A 15,773-nucleotide genomic window follows, 5' to 3' on the forward strand; every position below is an offset into this window, starting at 1 on the left:
TCCCGTTTCTGAAGCTCTGCTCACTGGGGAGTTTGGTTGAATATAACATACTCTATAGAGAACTGGCTTCCCATTTAACTAAGGAAGCTATTTATGGTTCTTATTAAAATGTAGAAGGACAGGTGAGGCCCTGCCTCCTCAGACATGAGCTCTAGGGATGATTTTAGCCAATGGGTCTTGTTCCCTGTATGCCTGTTATAGCCATCAGCATCTCTGCAGGGAGCTCTGTAGTTGAGTTTAACAGTCTCTACAGTTAGGGATAGGGGATCAAGAGACACTGGAACTAGGCCCAGGAGTGAAGTTCGGGTGTGAGAAATATTCCTCCTCATCTACTGCTTCTCCTTGCTGCTCCCTCCCACTTGGTTACCAAAGATATGCGTTCCCACCGGGAGAAGGGCAAGAGAGATTCACTGTAGTGTACATAGGTTCTTTCCTGTCATTACAAAGTCTGGTGTCCTGGAGTCTCTCTGTCTAGCTGCTGATCAACCCCCTCCCAACCTCTTGCCCTTTGCCCTTCTAGGGTTGAATGTTTAACCCCCAGGTATGGGTGTGCTTCAGTGGACAGTCTGTATCAGTCCCTTCTGTTGCCTGAGGAAGGCTGAGGCCGAGAAACTGACAGCTTACACCAAACCCAGTCTCTTAATGTATATAGCACTACCTGCTTTAAGAAACCACTGATTTATTCATAGATGAATAAAACAAATTTAACTTTTTTTCCCTAGAACATCCCATTACACCGTTCTTGGTCAGCAGGTAGCTTCCTCCATCTCGTGGCTTGCTCTCAGTCCTGTAGTTAATGCTTTACCTGCACCAGAATCCTCTAAGGCTTGTGAAATACAGATTACTGGCCTGCACAGTGGCTTATCCCTATAATCCCAGCTACTTGGGAGACTGAGGCAGGAGGATCCCTTGAGGCCAGGAGCTTGAGACCAGCCTGAGCACGTAACATGTCTCTTAAAAAAAATTAGCTGGGCATGGTGGCCTGTGCCTGTAGTCCCAGCTACTCTGGAGGCTGAGCAGGAAGAAGTCTTGAGCCCAGGAGTCTGAGGCTGCAGAGATGTATGATCATGCCACTGCCCTCCAGCCTGGGGGACAGGAGGAAACCTCATCTCTTAAAACAAAATTACAGATTACTGGTTTCTGGTTCCACTCCTAGAGTTTTCAATCCTGTAGGTCTGGGATGTGGCCTACATTCTCTGTCTTTCAGGTAGAAAGACCTTAGAAGAACGTACATTTCTAACAAGAATGTACATTTACCTGAAAGACCTAAAGAATGTACATTTCTAAGTTCCTGGCTCATGCTAATACTGCTGGTCTGGAGACCTCACTTTGAGAAGCAATGCTCTGCATTAACAAGAATAGAAAAGGCAACCTCCTGTTGACTGCCTTGGCATGGAAGTGGCACACATCACCTCTATTCATGTGGACCCACTTAGGTGCCAGGCTGGGGAGGGAATGTGGCTCCAAGTCCAGCTGATCACCTCCCAATCTCTGCCATGCCTAGCAGATCCAAAGACAGCATCCTTCTGCAAAAATTCCCTGTGGAAGCCCAAGGCCTGGCACAAGCCACCATTCCTTTTAGCTGCCACGATCTTACTGGTTGTCTGTAGAAGAGGACACATGTCTTTCCTTTCTCTGGTCTCCCCCAAAAGTCCTTATTTTACAGTAGTCGTAGATCCAGCTCAAATATCACTTTTTCAAAGACATCTATCTTCTCTGATTCCATAGCCTTACGGTTCTTTTCCTTTTTTATGCTTTCTCCATCTTTCCAGATTCTCAAACCAAGAGTAATTGTGAAACTCTCCAGTGCACTGGGACCAGGGAACCAAGGGTGTAGTCAGAGGCCGGGCAACAGGATGCCATTAGTAGTCCAGGGATGCGGTGCACCTTCATCGGCCAGGTTCTCTGGGCATTGTCACCAACTTAAAACCCTTGGGGGTGCTTTCATGGGGCCCGCCACCCTGGGAGCAATCACAGACTCAGGACTCCCAGGTCGTCCTCAAGAACAGGCAGGAGGTAGAGGTGAAGGAAATGCTCCAGTTTTGCGGGGAGCTGTCAGGAGTTTCCAGCGCCATCACGTGCTACAGTGCAGTCACGTGTGCGGACGCCAGGCACGTGCCGGGCTCTCGGGAACCGTCTCCGCAGCCGCCAGGTGGCACCTCCCCAGCCTCGTGACCGTCTCGCGGTTGAGCCTCGGTGTGGGGCCCGGAACCTCCAGGCCCTCGGTCCTGAGCTGCCGCGTCCTGCTGCCGCTGAGCTCGGGTGAGGTGGGCGCTCCTCCGCAGCTCTACCTTCCCTCTCCCCGGCCCCAACTCTGCTCCACCTCCGGCTTCGTGCCTGGCCTTGGAGGCGGGGGACTGGCCCCGGGGTGTGGCTGCCTACTCCTGGGTCGGGGAGTTTTGCGGCCCACGCACCCCTCGGTCAGCTCTCCTCTACTACTCGCACCCAGGACCTCGCCAGGGCGATTCCAGGATCTTAAACTCCTGCCCCCTCTGGCCTCCTCCCTCAGGGCACACCTGCCCTACAGCGCCCTGGACCAGCGGTGCGGGGAACCCCTGCTTTCTCTCCTCCACTGGCAGTCTCTTCCTTCACTGCCAGTCTGGACACCGTGGCTGATGTCCCTACCATCCGAGCCGCCCTCCGGCCTCTCATAGGCTCCCCCTCCACCACCCCCGCTCCGGTCTTCTCCTGGAGCTGAGCCCCACTGGAGACCCCACTTGGACATGCTCTTTGGTCCAGGAAAATTCCTGGTCCCCATCCACTACAGGAGTATCCTAAAATTCACCTTCTTCCCAGATCCTCTATTCCAACCCAGCTTGCCTCCCTAGCAGCCCATCATTCCCTCAGAAAACACAGGCTTTGGGTGCTGTCTTCCTGAACCCAATCCCCAAGCCCACAGGGGCCCTTCCAAACTGGACTGCTCAACACCACCCTCACCTACTTATTTAGGAGTCAGAGAGGCCTGCTTCTGGTGCAGGGCCAGCGGCTCACCTGTGCCCTGCTGTGTGGGCTCTCCCTGTGCGACACTCCCTCCACCATCCTCTCTCATAGGTATCCTCTCGTTTTCGCTTTGCTGATTTTTCTCCCCCATCTCTTGCCCCTTCACTGCCAGACCTCCCAAATGTCTTCACTCCATGCTTCCTGCCAGTGCCTCCTCGCTCCCCACTTAACCCTTAGCTCCTTCCTGGGCTGTCTCCACCCTGATCATCCCTGACCTTTGTACCACCCCCTCCTCTTTCATTTTCTGTGGTCTCCTGATTCTCCTCTACCTCAAGTGTAACTCCCCCTCTCCTCTGTATCTGTCCCATGCCACCCTGCTTTGTTCATCCCGGACGTGTTGGTGTCCCCTAAGCTGCTCTCTTTTTCCTGCTCCTCCCCTCTTAACTGCTCCCTGGGTGAACTCACTTGAGCTGCCATTTATGTGATGGTGCCTCATAAAACATGTCTGGATGTGCAGCTGCCTCCTGGACATCTCTACCTGAAAGACCTAGAAACATCTCAACCCCTTGGGGTCAGTGCTGAGGTCTTCTTCTTCCTGCCAACTGACTTCCCTCATTGTTTCCTAGCTAAGTGGATGGCAGCCACTTTTTGCCAAAGCCAGAAACTGGGGTGTGATCCTAGACCCACCCATGTGCCTAGGTCCCCCACACAGCTCATTGTGTCTGTTCTCACAGCCACTTCCTCATTCAGACCTCCTCATTTCTTGCCTTGGTTCTGCAGAGCCTCTGGTGGGATCTCAGTGCCTCAGTCTTGTCATCTTCCTGTCTAATATCCATGCTGCCTATACAAGCCTGGCTCAGTCATACCTCTGTTGATCTCCCTTTTCCCAGAGGGTCTCACCCTGGCTTCTTGGCCAGGCTTTCGAGGCCTTCATGACTGATGCCTGACTGTCCTCCCCTGGCTCATCTCTTGCCATCACAGGTCTTGCCCCTCATCCTGTGGAGTCTCTGGCATACACGACGATGTTTCTCCCACAAGGAATGTGACGATCACTTTTCATTTCTGTTTACCTTCTCATCTTTAACACCTGGCACAGTAAGCCCTCCTCCCACTGAAGTGGTCTTTTCTGTCCACCACTTCTTCTGGGCTCCCCTGAAGCCTGCCGCCCTGTCCCTGCACTGATCTCATGCAGGTGGTTGTGTATTTCCCTCTGTCCACCCTTCTGGACACTGTATTCCTTGAGAGTAGGCTCTATTTGACACACCTCTGTCTCCCCAGCCTCTGGCTCCAGGCTGGGAACAGAGTGGGAGATTAGGACCTATTTGGTGAAGGAATGAATGAACTAATTTAAAAATGCACCTCTTTGCTGTCATCCTGTCATGAATGCTTGCTTCATCTCTGTGCCTCTTTTCTCCTCCAGGTTATACAGAGGACACAACCAATCCAGGTAGGTAGGGTGAGACCCTGCTGCAGGAAAAGCTGAAGCTCTTGGGAGGGTTTGTCTGGAGGGAGTCACATAGACAGTGGTTCTGGGTCTGTAGGAAGCAGGTATTTGGTCTAAGGGGTCTGTTTTCTAAAGAACAGCCTGCAGCTACCAGAACATACAGACCTAACAGTCTAGAGGAAAGAGGATCTTGGCTTCCCATAGGAATGCTGAGCCTCTTGGAATTCAGCCCAGGCCTCATCTCAGACCCTTTTGCACGCAGAACCTTTCAAGCTCTAAGCCGTTCAGTTGCAGATAGAGCTTCCTGGGCCTTGTGGCAGTGTCAGCACAGCCCAGGTCTTCTGAGTTTCCTGTCTTTTTCCTTACACCTTAGGCATGGAGCGTTGGGTTACTCCTGTTCTTCAGTTCATGGGCCTCCATTCTCATCGGTCCTGCCAGAACTCTACCCTAATTTATTATAGATTGGATGACTGATGGATTAAGTTAGTTATCCTTGCTTCTGTCCAGACTCCACTCCCATTCCCCTTCTCCACCCGCTTAATCTTTCTTGGGGATCTTTCTGTTTGTGTGTGCTCTTGTGAAAATACATATTGCTGTCTTGTGTGCATGTGTTTTTAATTTACATAAATGGTATGTTCTCTGTATCTCTTTCTGGTCTCCCTTCTTTTAATTCAGCCTCATTAAGACATTTTTAAAATTTGGAAATAATTTTAAACTTACAAAACCCTGCAAAAATACAAGTAGTACAAGGAACACGCACACATATATAATTTTTTTTCAGAATCAGTGGAGGGTAACATACAGCATGGCTCTTTATTGCTAAATACTTTGGTATGTATTTTCTGAGGATATTCTCTTCCATAAGCACAGTATGCTTAACAACTTCAAAAGTTCACACTGATACCATACTTTTATCTACTATCCATATTCTAATTTGGTCAGTTCTCCAAACTTCTACTTCAGCAGTGCATGAAGGTGTATAGGTTGCCACAGACCTACCAATCCTTAGTGTGATCCTGCTTTTATGTTTTTTGCCAATCTAATAGATTGAAAAATCACTTATTGATTTAATTTTCATTTTTCTCATTACTGATGAGTTTGATCATGTCTCAACATGTTGTTGGCTTCTTGAGTTTCCTCTTCTAATACATTGCTTGTCTCTATCCTTTGCCTATTACCTTTTTTTTTCTTGTTGGTTTCCTAAAGTTTCTTGCATAAAGTCTTGTATTCATTTTAGATATTGCAAATATTTCCTTCCTATCTGTCCTCTGTCTGTTAACTTTGCTCCCGGGCCAAAACCCCTCGATTTTGATATAATCAGGTTAATCAGTTTATACTTTATGGTTTGTGTTTGAGGTTTTAAGGAGTCCTTTCCTACCCCGTGTCACATGATTTATTTATTTTACAGTTTTACCTTTTACCTTTAGATCTTGAAGTGCTATTAGCAAGGAATCCAGTTTTGGTTTTCTTATTTCCCTTATAGTGAGTGAGTTTTCCCAACACCATGTACTCAACAGTCCTTCTTTTACCCACTGATTGTGGTGGCTCCTTTATTTACATCAAGTTTGTGCAGCACACGAAACAATCTCAAGCTCTCTATTCTTTTTCATTGTCACTTTCCATTGTATGTCCTTGTAACAGTACCACATTGTTTTTATTATTATGGCTTTCACATGTGTCTTAATATCTGCTAGGACAAATGGCCCTTCTTTGCTGTGCTTCTTCAAAGACTGAGCTATTCATAGACCTTTGTTTTTCTGTTTCAGTTTCAGAATAAGTTTATCAAGTTTCTTCAAAATTCTAACTTACAAAATGAATTTATAGATTAATTTTGGAAAAATTACATCTAAAATATTTAGCTGTTCTTTCTTTTTTTTTTTTTCTGAGACGGAATCTTGCTCTACTGCCCAGGCTGGAGTGCAGTGGCGTGATCTCTTGGCTCACTGCAACCTTCCGGCCCCCAGGTTCAAGCGATTCTCCTGCCTCAGCGTCCCGAGTAGCTGGGATTACAGGTGCCTGCCACCATGCCCAACTAATTTTTTTGTATTTTTAGTAGAGACGGGGTTTCACTATGTTGGCCAGGCTGGTCTCGAACTCCTGACCTTGTGATCCGCTTGCCTCTGCCTCCCAAAGTGCTGGGATTCCAGGCGTGAGCCACCGCGCCAGGCCTTAGCTGTTCTTTTAAGAGCAGGGACTGTCTTGCCATTTATGCTGATCATTTTCTGTGTCCTTTATTAGAGTTTTAAATTTATTACCACAGGAGTCTTATGTGGTGTTAGGTAAGTTAATTCCTATGAACTTTTATCATTTTTTTGCTGCTGAAAATGTATCTTACTTCAGTATATTTTCTGGTTGGTTGTGCTGGGATAGAAAAACATTATTGTTTTTAAAAGGAAATTGTTTTATTGAAGTATTATATGCATTCCAAAAAAAGTGCACAAATTATGAAGGTCCAGCTGAAGGAATTGTCACACAGTGTGTCATCACCACCCAGGTTAAAAAGTAGAATAAGTATATAGAGAGGCTGAGGTGCGAGGATTGCTTGAGCCCAGGAGTTTGAGACCAGCCCTGGCAACATAGCAAGACTGTCTCTATAAAAAAAATTTTAAAAATTAGCCAGGTGTGGTGGCAACTGCCTGTAGTCCTGGTGACTTTCGAGGCTGAGGTGAGAGGATCGCTTGAGCCTGGGAGGTCAAGGCTGCAGTGAGCTGTGACACTGCACTGCAGCCTGGGTGACAGAGCGAGACCCTGTCTCAAAAAAAAAAAAAAAAAAATAGGCTAAACCAGCACCCAGCAGCCCCCTTGCGTTCTCTCAGTTATTTCCTCTGCCCTCCTTCCACAAAGTGTCCTTATTCCTGGTCTCTGGTGGGATAGGTTCTTTTCTGCCTGTTCTTTAGTGTTGTATGATGTTTGTTGTAAGTTTGGGGCAGTCTAACTTTTGTAAAGTTAAGGATTTTCCATCTATTTCTAGTTCAAGTAAGAGGGGTTTTTTTGTAAGTCATAAATGTGTGTTAAATTTTTCAAATGCCTTTTTCTGTGTCCATGGAGGAAAGCACATGGTCTTTCTGTCTTCAGATTGTTAGAACCTTTTATGTGGAGAATCCACTGAGAATTCTTCCAATGTGGAACCACCCTTGCACTCCTGGGCCAATCCTTAATCATCATGGTGCATTGTTTTTTAAAAATACAACGTTAGCTACTGTTTTATTTAGAATGCTTGCATCTGTGTTTCTTCATACATTCATACAACCATATAACTTGACTGATAGAACTGTGTGAAAACTGAGTGTGTGACCTGTGAGTGAGGGGCCTCTGGGGTCTCCCTGCTGGCACTTTGAATGTTCAGTGTGAAAACTTCTGACACAGAAGTCAGGAGCTTTTCTTGACTCTGAGCAGTGTAGGGGACAGAGGCCTTCTGCTCTAAGAAATGCAGCAAGCATTATAGCTTTTCAGCAGTGGCAGAGGAACTTCCCCAGATGCAAGAAAATGCATTTCTTGCTTTGGGGCTCCTTCTCTGCTTGCCTTTGTTTTGAGTTCCTGGGCTGAAGGCTCCCTGTGACTCAGAATCTCTCCCTCTCCATGTCTCTGCCTTGATGCTTTTTACCTCTGTCACTGTCACTTTCCCTTAAGCTCAGTGCCTTTGGGCAGGCCACTGCCCTTCTCTCACCCTCACTCTCCCCATCTCTGAAATGGGAAGAGGTCCTGAGTTTACAGCTTTGTGCAAATTGGCCCTGTAGGGCATCTAGGTCTCAGTCTTTCTCATGCTCCTCTATGTGGTTCCTGTGTCTCCCTGGCACACTTCTTCCTGAAGTTTGTGGTGAGCCCTGGTGGTCGGAGGATTTGGAAATGACCCGCCATTGGCCCTGGGAGGTGAGCCTCCGGATGGAAAATGAGCACGTGTGTGGAGGGGCCCTCATTGACCCCAGCTGGGTGGTGACTGCGGCCCACTGCATCCAAGGGTGAGTGTGGCCCATGTGTCCAGGGCTTGGAGACCCCGAGCTACCATGGGCCCAGCCCAGCTTCCTCATTTCCTGAGTGAAACAGTGTGGGAGGGAGGTAGGGAGTGGGAAGGGCATCTGGGATAAGTGAGAATTGTGCTCGGGGTCTCCTGGGGGCCAGGGACTGAGCTAGGGCAGGAGCCCCAAGCAACAAAGACTGCACCCTAAGCTGAGCAACAGGAAAACCCAGAACATGCCCCCTACCCCATCACGCGTGAGAGCGTATGTGTACACCAACACTTCCACACCTGCACGCACAATACGCAGACCAGGCCACCTTGAATCAATTTGAATGGTGAATGAGAAGGCAGTCAGCTCTCTGACCTTCAGTGCCCTCAGGCTGGATTAGGCAGATTGGGTGGAGGCAGGACTCCTGCTAAAGGGGTAGGGCCGCGGGGAGGTAGGAGTGTGTTCCTGCTTGGGAGTCTGATACCTACCAGGTGGGGCTCTCTGTCTCCCACAGCACCAAAGAGTACTCAGTGGTGCTTGGCACCTCCAAGCTGCAGCCCATGAACTTCAGCAGGGCCCTCCGGGTTCCTGTGAGGGACATCATTATGCACTCCAAGTACTGGGGCCGGACCTTCATCATGGGTGACGTTGCCCTTGTCCACCTTCAAACACCTGTCACCTTCAGTGAGTACGTGCAGCCCATCTGCCTCCCGGAGCCCAATTTCAACCTGAAGGTTGGGACGCAGTGTTGGGTGACTGGCTGGAGCCAGGTTAAGCAGCGCTTTTCAGGTGAGCAGGATGGGATGGGGGGTCGGTGCAGTACCACCGAGAGCACACTCCTTTCCTTCTGGGGCCTTTCCTGCTGGACCTGGTTCTCTGAATGTGTTAGGACCACTCCTCATGTGGTGACCATTGTCACTGTTTATGTGGACACCTCATTCAGGCCTGGTAGTGCCTGGGCTGGGCATGACCATCTGTGTCTTATAGAAGCTCAGAGCTGGGCATTCACTCATCCCTTCACTTGACACACTTTGAGTGTCGGCACCCAATCCTTGGGATTAGAAATGCATGCCCTGCCTGGAGGGAAGTCATGATTGGGTGTGGGTGTGGGCACAGGCTGAGGAGAACAAGGCAAAGTTCTTGTCTGGTGGTCTTGAGATCCAGCTGGGAGGGATCTGGAATGAGCTCTGGGCAGAGGGACTGCCTTGAGGCCCTGGAGGAGGAGCGAGTGTTAACGAAGGTGGAGAGAGTGGCCGTGCCAGCAGAGCTGAGAATCTGCAGGGAAGCAGCGCGGGGCTGGGCCCCAGATTGGAAGCCCCTGCACTGAGACTTGAGTTATGGCTGGCTTGGTTCAGAAGCAGAAGTTTGCCAAGAAGGGGATCTGGACTCAGAGCCTTAGAGGGCGGGGGCTTTTCAGACAAGGCCTGCACTGCAGGGGGAGGGGCCGGTGAAGGAGCGCGGGGCTTGGAGGTATGACAGGCGGTGGCTGGGCTGAGTCTCCAGGGTGAAGGGGACAGGACCCTGGGCAGAGGTCAGGGTTGGGTGGAGTGAGGGGTCACTGCTCACCCTGCTGGGCTCCACAGCCAACTCCACGCTGACCCCAGAGCTGCAGGAGGCTGAAGTGTTTATCATGGACGACAAGAGGTGTGACCGGCATTACCATAAGAAGTCCTTCTTCCCCCCATTTGTCCCCCTTGTCCTGGGGGACATGATTTGTGCCACCAATTGTGGAGAACACTTGTGCTATGTGAGTTTCTGGGAGGTTCTGGTAGCTCCGCTTCTGTTGGGAAGCGCTCCCAGGTGGAGGCAGTTCCCTGGGGCGGGGTTGGCCCGGCCTCCCTCCGTTACCATCACCCGGCAGTGCTCTGCTCCTGTCTTCCTTTCCCTGTGATGCTGACTTTTGCCCTGATTCTGGGGTGTGGGTCCCAGCTGAGGAGCCAAAAGGGGACCCCAAGTAGTGAGGTCCTGGAGGAGTGAAAACCCTCCCAGCAGAGCTCAGAGAGTGGGCATGGGTCCCCAGGGCCTGGCAGGCCCTGCTGGACCCACAGCCTCCATCACTCCTCTCTTTTTGCTTAGGGGGATTCTGGAGGGCCATTGGCTTGTGACGTTGAGGGCAGATGGATTCTGGCTGGGGTGTTGTCCTGGGAAAAGGCCTGCGCGAAGGCACAGAATCCAGGCGTGTACACCCGCGTCACCAAATACACCAAATGGATCAAGAAGCAAATGAGCAATGGAGCCTTCTCAGGTCCCTGCGCCTCTGCCTGCCTCCTGTTCCTGTGCTGGCTGCTGCAGCCCCAGATGGGCAATGACCTCCCTACCCTTTCCTCCTCCTGCCTTGCCTCTGCTGAATGGGGCCAGATGGTTTGACCATGGTCATGTGTCCATCTTCAACAAGAGTCAGGGTGGGGAAGAGTAACCCCTGGGAGAATGGGTCTGGCTTTGGCATCCCGGTGAGGAGAAGTGTGGTGGATGACTAGGCCTTGGGTGAGCAGGAGAAGGGAAGTGTGGCCTAGAAGGATTCTGGAATCTGGGACCAGGAGAGCAGGGATTAAACATGTGCAAACTTGAGCCAACTCTTTTCTCTTTTCTGGGGTAGTCCTAGGGGTTAGCTGTGGGTGGGATGGCAGAGCTTCCTTGAATTAAGTCTGCCAGGAGCCTCTCTGGAGTGGGGACTGCTGGTTTTTGCTGTATCATTAGTGCTGGGGCTTAAGGAAAAGGTCTGGGCCTGTGACCTCAGTTTCCTTGTCTGTAAAGTGGGCATGCTGTTAAGGGAACAGTTGAAACATGCAGGCTTTTAGGCTGCAGTAGGAGTGACTCACGATAGTACTCCAAAAGCAGCTTTCTTTTTTTTTAAACCAATTATAAAAGTAGTGCATGTTTATTGTAGAAAATTAGAAAACATAGCCAAGCCTAAAGAAAGTAGACTTCCCCTGGAGTCCTACCACATGGAGGCATCCACTTCTCATTTTGGTATATTTTCTTCTACATTTTTTTCTTAAAAATTATTGCTCATAGGCTGGGCGTGGTGGCTCATGCCTGTAATCTCAGCACTTTGGGAGGCTGAGGTGGGTGGATCACGAGGTCAGGAGATCGAGACCATCCTGACTAATATGGTGAAACCCCGTCTCTACTAAAAAATACAAAAAATTAGCCAGGCGTGGTGGTGGGCACCTGTAGTCCCAGTTACTCGGGAGGCTGAGGCAGGAGAATGGCTTGAACCTGGGAGGTGGAGCTTGCAGTGAGCCGAGATTGCGCCACTGCACTCCAGCCTGGGCGACAGAGTGAGACTCTGTCTTAAAAAAAAAAAAATATATATATATATATATATTATATATATATATACACACACACACACATATATATATATAGCTCATAATCTTTTTTTTTAAGAAAAAAATGTAGAAGAAAATATACCAAAATGAGAAGTGGATGCCTCCATGTGATTATTTTATTGCTCTTTTTGTAACCTCTTGAGTAGTGTGCTTAATTCATTATTTTAGACTTCTTTGTGTTCTAGTATTTTCAGTTAATTCCGTAAATTTTCCTCTGAGTCCCACTTTAGCCATATTTCACAGGATTTGATATGTACTGGCCTCATTGTCATTCATTTCTGTATTGTTTATAATTTCACAGTATATTTCTTATTTTGCCCAAGAGTTATATAGAAGGGTGTTATTTAATTTCCTGATGGGTAGTTCTGGAGAGGAATGAGGGCTTCTTTTTCTCTATGTCACTAGTCATATGCCACATAATGACATTTCAGTCAATTACAGACCACATATACAAGAGTGGTCCCATAAGATTATAATGGAGCATATATAGAAACCTGATATATGGTACTTGATAGTGGCATTGCAGACAAGTAAGGGAATGACTGATATTCACTAATGGTGCTGGGACATTTGGTTTTCCTGATGAAAAAATACATATACATCAAAATATATGTACCATCTAGGTGTGTGTAAGCACAGTCTTAAGTTTGCATGGTGATGAAATTGCCTAACAATGCATTTCTCACACTGTATCCCTGTCATTAAGTGATGCACGACTGTGTATGAATTTAATTATTTCTGCATTTTTGAATTTTTTGAGGTTTTATTTGTGACTTAGTATTTGGTTAGCCTCAGTGAGTGTTGTGCATCTGAAATGAAAGGGTGTGCTTTCACGAATGTTCATTGCAGCACTGTTTACAACAGCCAAGACATGGACTCAACCTAAAGGCCTATCAGTGACACTGGATAAAGAAAATGTGTTACACATACACCATGGAATACTATGCAGCCATAAAAAAGAATGAGATATGTCTTTTGCAGGAAAATGGATGGAGCTGGAGGCCATTATCCTTAGCAAACTAATGCAGGAACAGAAAACCAGATACCAAATGTTCTCACTTATAAGTGGGAGCTAAATGATGAGAACACATGGACACATAGAGGGGAACAATAGCAGCATTGTTCCTGGAGCCTCCTTGGTTTTAGTGATGCAAGGGAGGAGGGAGAGGAGCAGAAAAAATAACTGTTGGATACCAGGCATAGTATCTGGGTGATGAAATAATCTGTACAACAAACCCCCGTGACACAAGTTTACCTAAGTAACAAACCTGCGCATGTACTCCTGAACCTAAAATAAAAGTTAAAAGTGTGCGTTTTAGAACAAAGTTTGAGCCATAACTGATTGGATCAGGCTTGTTGATTGTGTTATTCAAATTATCTCAACACCTGACATATTTTACGGCTACATAATTTGTTGATTTCTAAGAAGTTTACTGCAAAACTTAAGAAATTGTCTATTTCTTCTTGCACAATTCTTGCTTTCTATGTTTCAAAGCTGTGTTGTTAGGAATACAGGGTTCATGCCTGCTGTATTATCTTAGTGGGTTACACCCTATCAATATAAAACATGCCTGTTGTCCTGTGTAACATTACTTGTTTTTTCAAAGATCCAGATCGGAGTTCATTCTTAATTTTGGCAGTTCTAATTGATTAAGGTACAATTTTATATTTTGTACTTTTTTTCCTTCAGATTTTCCTCTGGTTTGTTTTCTACTTTTTATAGTTTTTAGATTTGAGTATTTAGGTCATTTATTTTCATTCTCTGTTATTCAATAATAAACATCTTTAAGGTTACGAATTTGCCTTGGGCACACCCAGTAAGCTTTTTTAATAATGTATTGCTCTAATTATTAGTATTATTTTATTAGTAGTTTATAGCTATTCCATCTCTCAAGGACAGAGTGAGTTGGAGAAGACTCTCCCACTGCAAGAGAGATTTTCCAGTTTCTCCTGTGTTGCTGATTGATTTTGTTTCATATGTTTGATGTTATTTTATTGATGGACAAAACTTTATGATGTTACATATTGCAATTTGTGCCTTTTTTAATACAAAATAGCTTTCTTTTTCTGTTTAAATCATTTGTCTTGAATCATTTTTAGAGATTAACATTGCCATTGCCACTTTTGCTTGCATATAAATATATTTTTGCCTATCTTTTAAAAATTTAATTAATTTTTAATTTTTTTAATTAATATTTTTTGAGACAGAGTCTTACTCTGTTGACCAGTCTGGAGAGCAGTGGCGTGATCTCAGCTCACCACAATCTCAGCCTCCTGGGTAGCTGGGACCACAGGTGCATGCCACCACTCCTGCCTAATTTTTTTTATTTTTTGTAAAGACGAGGTCTCACTACGTTGGCTAGGCTGGTGTCGAACTCCTGGGCTTAAGCCATCTACCTGCCCCAGCCTCCCAAAGTTCTGGGATTGCAGGTGTGAGCCACCAAGCCCAGCCACATCTTTTTACTTTCACCTTATTTATGCCACTTTGTTTTTGGTGTGTCTTTAATAAATGGTATGTGGATGGGTTCTTTTCTACCCAACATGAGGATCTTTTTATTTTAAAAGTGGAATTCTATGCATTCACATTGGTTGTGATAACAGATATGCCTGATCTTTATTCAGTTATCCTGTTTTGTTTTATTGATTGGCTGTTTCCCCCAAAGAATTATTTTCTGCAAAGGCAGAAGAGTGATAGGGTTTCTCTTCTCTGAAGTTTCTCTTTTCTTTTTCCCTCTTTCCCTTTCTATGTCTTTCCCCCTGGAGGGAATCTGATTGTACAGATAATAATTTCCTTGATTTTCTACCATATAGCCCTAAAATTAGTTTGTTTTGCCTGTTTTTTAATTTCATACAGTACACAGACTGTATCTGACTTTTGTATCTGAATTCTTTCACTCAGAATAGGGTTATGAGCGTCACCTTCCAGCTAGGTGTAGCAGCAGCTCATCCATTCTCACCGCTGCTGAAGATTCTGTGTAGCTGTTGCACCTTGGATGGCAGTTGGGTAGTTTCCAGCTGGGACTCTTCCCAGGAGCGCTGCTAGTGAACAGTCTCTTGCGCCTGTTCTGCTGCAGCTGTGCAGTTTCTAGGGCATGAAGCCAGGAGTGGAACTGTGGGTTGTGGGGTCGGCACACTTTCTGCTCTGCTAAATGATTCCAAACAGTCCTTTATAGTGGTCATGTCAGTTTATCTCCCCAGCAGTGTGAACAACCTCGTCACTCCATGTCTTTGGCAGCATTGGCTGCAGGGTGGAGCAGGAGCTTCCTGCGTGGACAGTGTGAGGAGCCTGGGATCCTTGGGAGGGGAGACCTTGGGGGAGTGGTGACGAGGTGTCCCCAGATGTCATTCATTCTGCTGATTTGTGAAGGCCCAAGTCTGCAAGTGGCTTCCTCTCAGGAAGCCACCCTCCCAGGTTAAACATATCTAGATTTCCTCAACCCAGGAGCTCTTTCCTTTGAAAATACAGACCCTGGGCTGGGCACAGTGGTTCATGCCTGTAATCCATGGAGCTTGAGACCAGCCTGGGCAGCACAATGAGACCTTGTCTCTCAAAAAATTTTAAAAAAATTAGCCAGGCATGATGGTGCACACCTGTGGTCCTAGCTACTTGGGAGGCTGAGGTAGGAGGATTGCTTGAGCCTGGGAGGTGGAGGCTGCAATGAGCTATGATCTCACCACCATCACACTCCAGGGTGGTGACAGAGTGAGACCCTGTCTGAAAAAAAAAAAAAAAAAAAAAAGAAAAGAAAAGTAAAGAAAATACAGACCCTGAGGGAAAAAAGAAACCTCCAGTTCCACCTCAATCACATCACATACTATAAGAACTAGTTATCGCCCTCTCAGTGCCTCAGTTTCCACACCTCCAGGGAGGCATGAGAGGGGGTTCACAAAGGAACCTGGGCTGGGCACTAGGGTGCTTCATGGGCCAGGCACCAGGCACTGTCACGAGCCAGGCACATCGTACTGTCACAGGCTCAGAACTACACACCAGGGGCACCATCAAGGCCAAGGCTGGACATAGGGCACACTGCAGAGAGCTGGGCCCAGAAGGCACTGTCACGGGCCAAGCACGAGGAGTACCACTCCAGGGAGGTTCCTGACAGCAGCATC

General features: G+C 47.2%; 1 protein-coding gene across 3 annotated transcripts; it reads left to right on the forward strand.

The window, feature by feature from the left end:
* Positions 1 to 2,144: 2,144 nt before the first annotated feature.
* LOC129490973 (putative serine protease 45) lies at positions 2,145 to 11,116 on the forward strand. 3 transcript variants are annotated; one of them, XM_055294585.2, is made up of 6 exons: positions 2,145 to 2,267; positions 4,361 to 4,387; positions 8,196 to 8,343; positions 8,846 to 9,120; positions 9,915 to 10,078; positions 10,408 to 11,116. In XM_055294585.2, exons 3-6 carry the CDS (start codon positions 8,231 to 8,233, stop codon positions 10,696 to 10,698), a joined length of 843 nt encoding a protein of 280 aa, XP_055150560.2. In that variant the 5' UTR covers positions 2,145 to 2,267; positions 4,361 to 4,387; positions 8,196 to 8,230; the 3' UTR covers positions 10,699 to 11,116. The 3 variants fall into 3 exon arrangements, with proteins under 3 accessions (XP_055150560.2, XP_055150557.2, XP_055150568.2); XM_055294582.2 differs by having other exon boundaries at positions 2,145 to 2,262; XM_055294593.2 differs by lacking the exon at positions 8,196 to 8,343.
* Positions 11,117 to 15,773: the final 4,657 nt, after the last annotated feature.

The sequence above is a fragment of the Symphalangus syndactylus genome, chromosome 1, assembly GCF_028878055.3.
Source record: "Symphalangus syndactylus isolate Jambi chromosome 1, NHGRI_mSymSyn1-v2.1_pri, whole genome shotgun sequence".
NCBI classification, from domain to species: Eukaryota; Metazoa; Chordata; class Mammalia; order Primates; family Hylobatidae; genus Symphalangus; species Symphalangus syndactylus.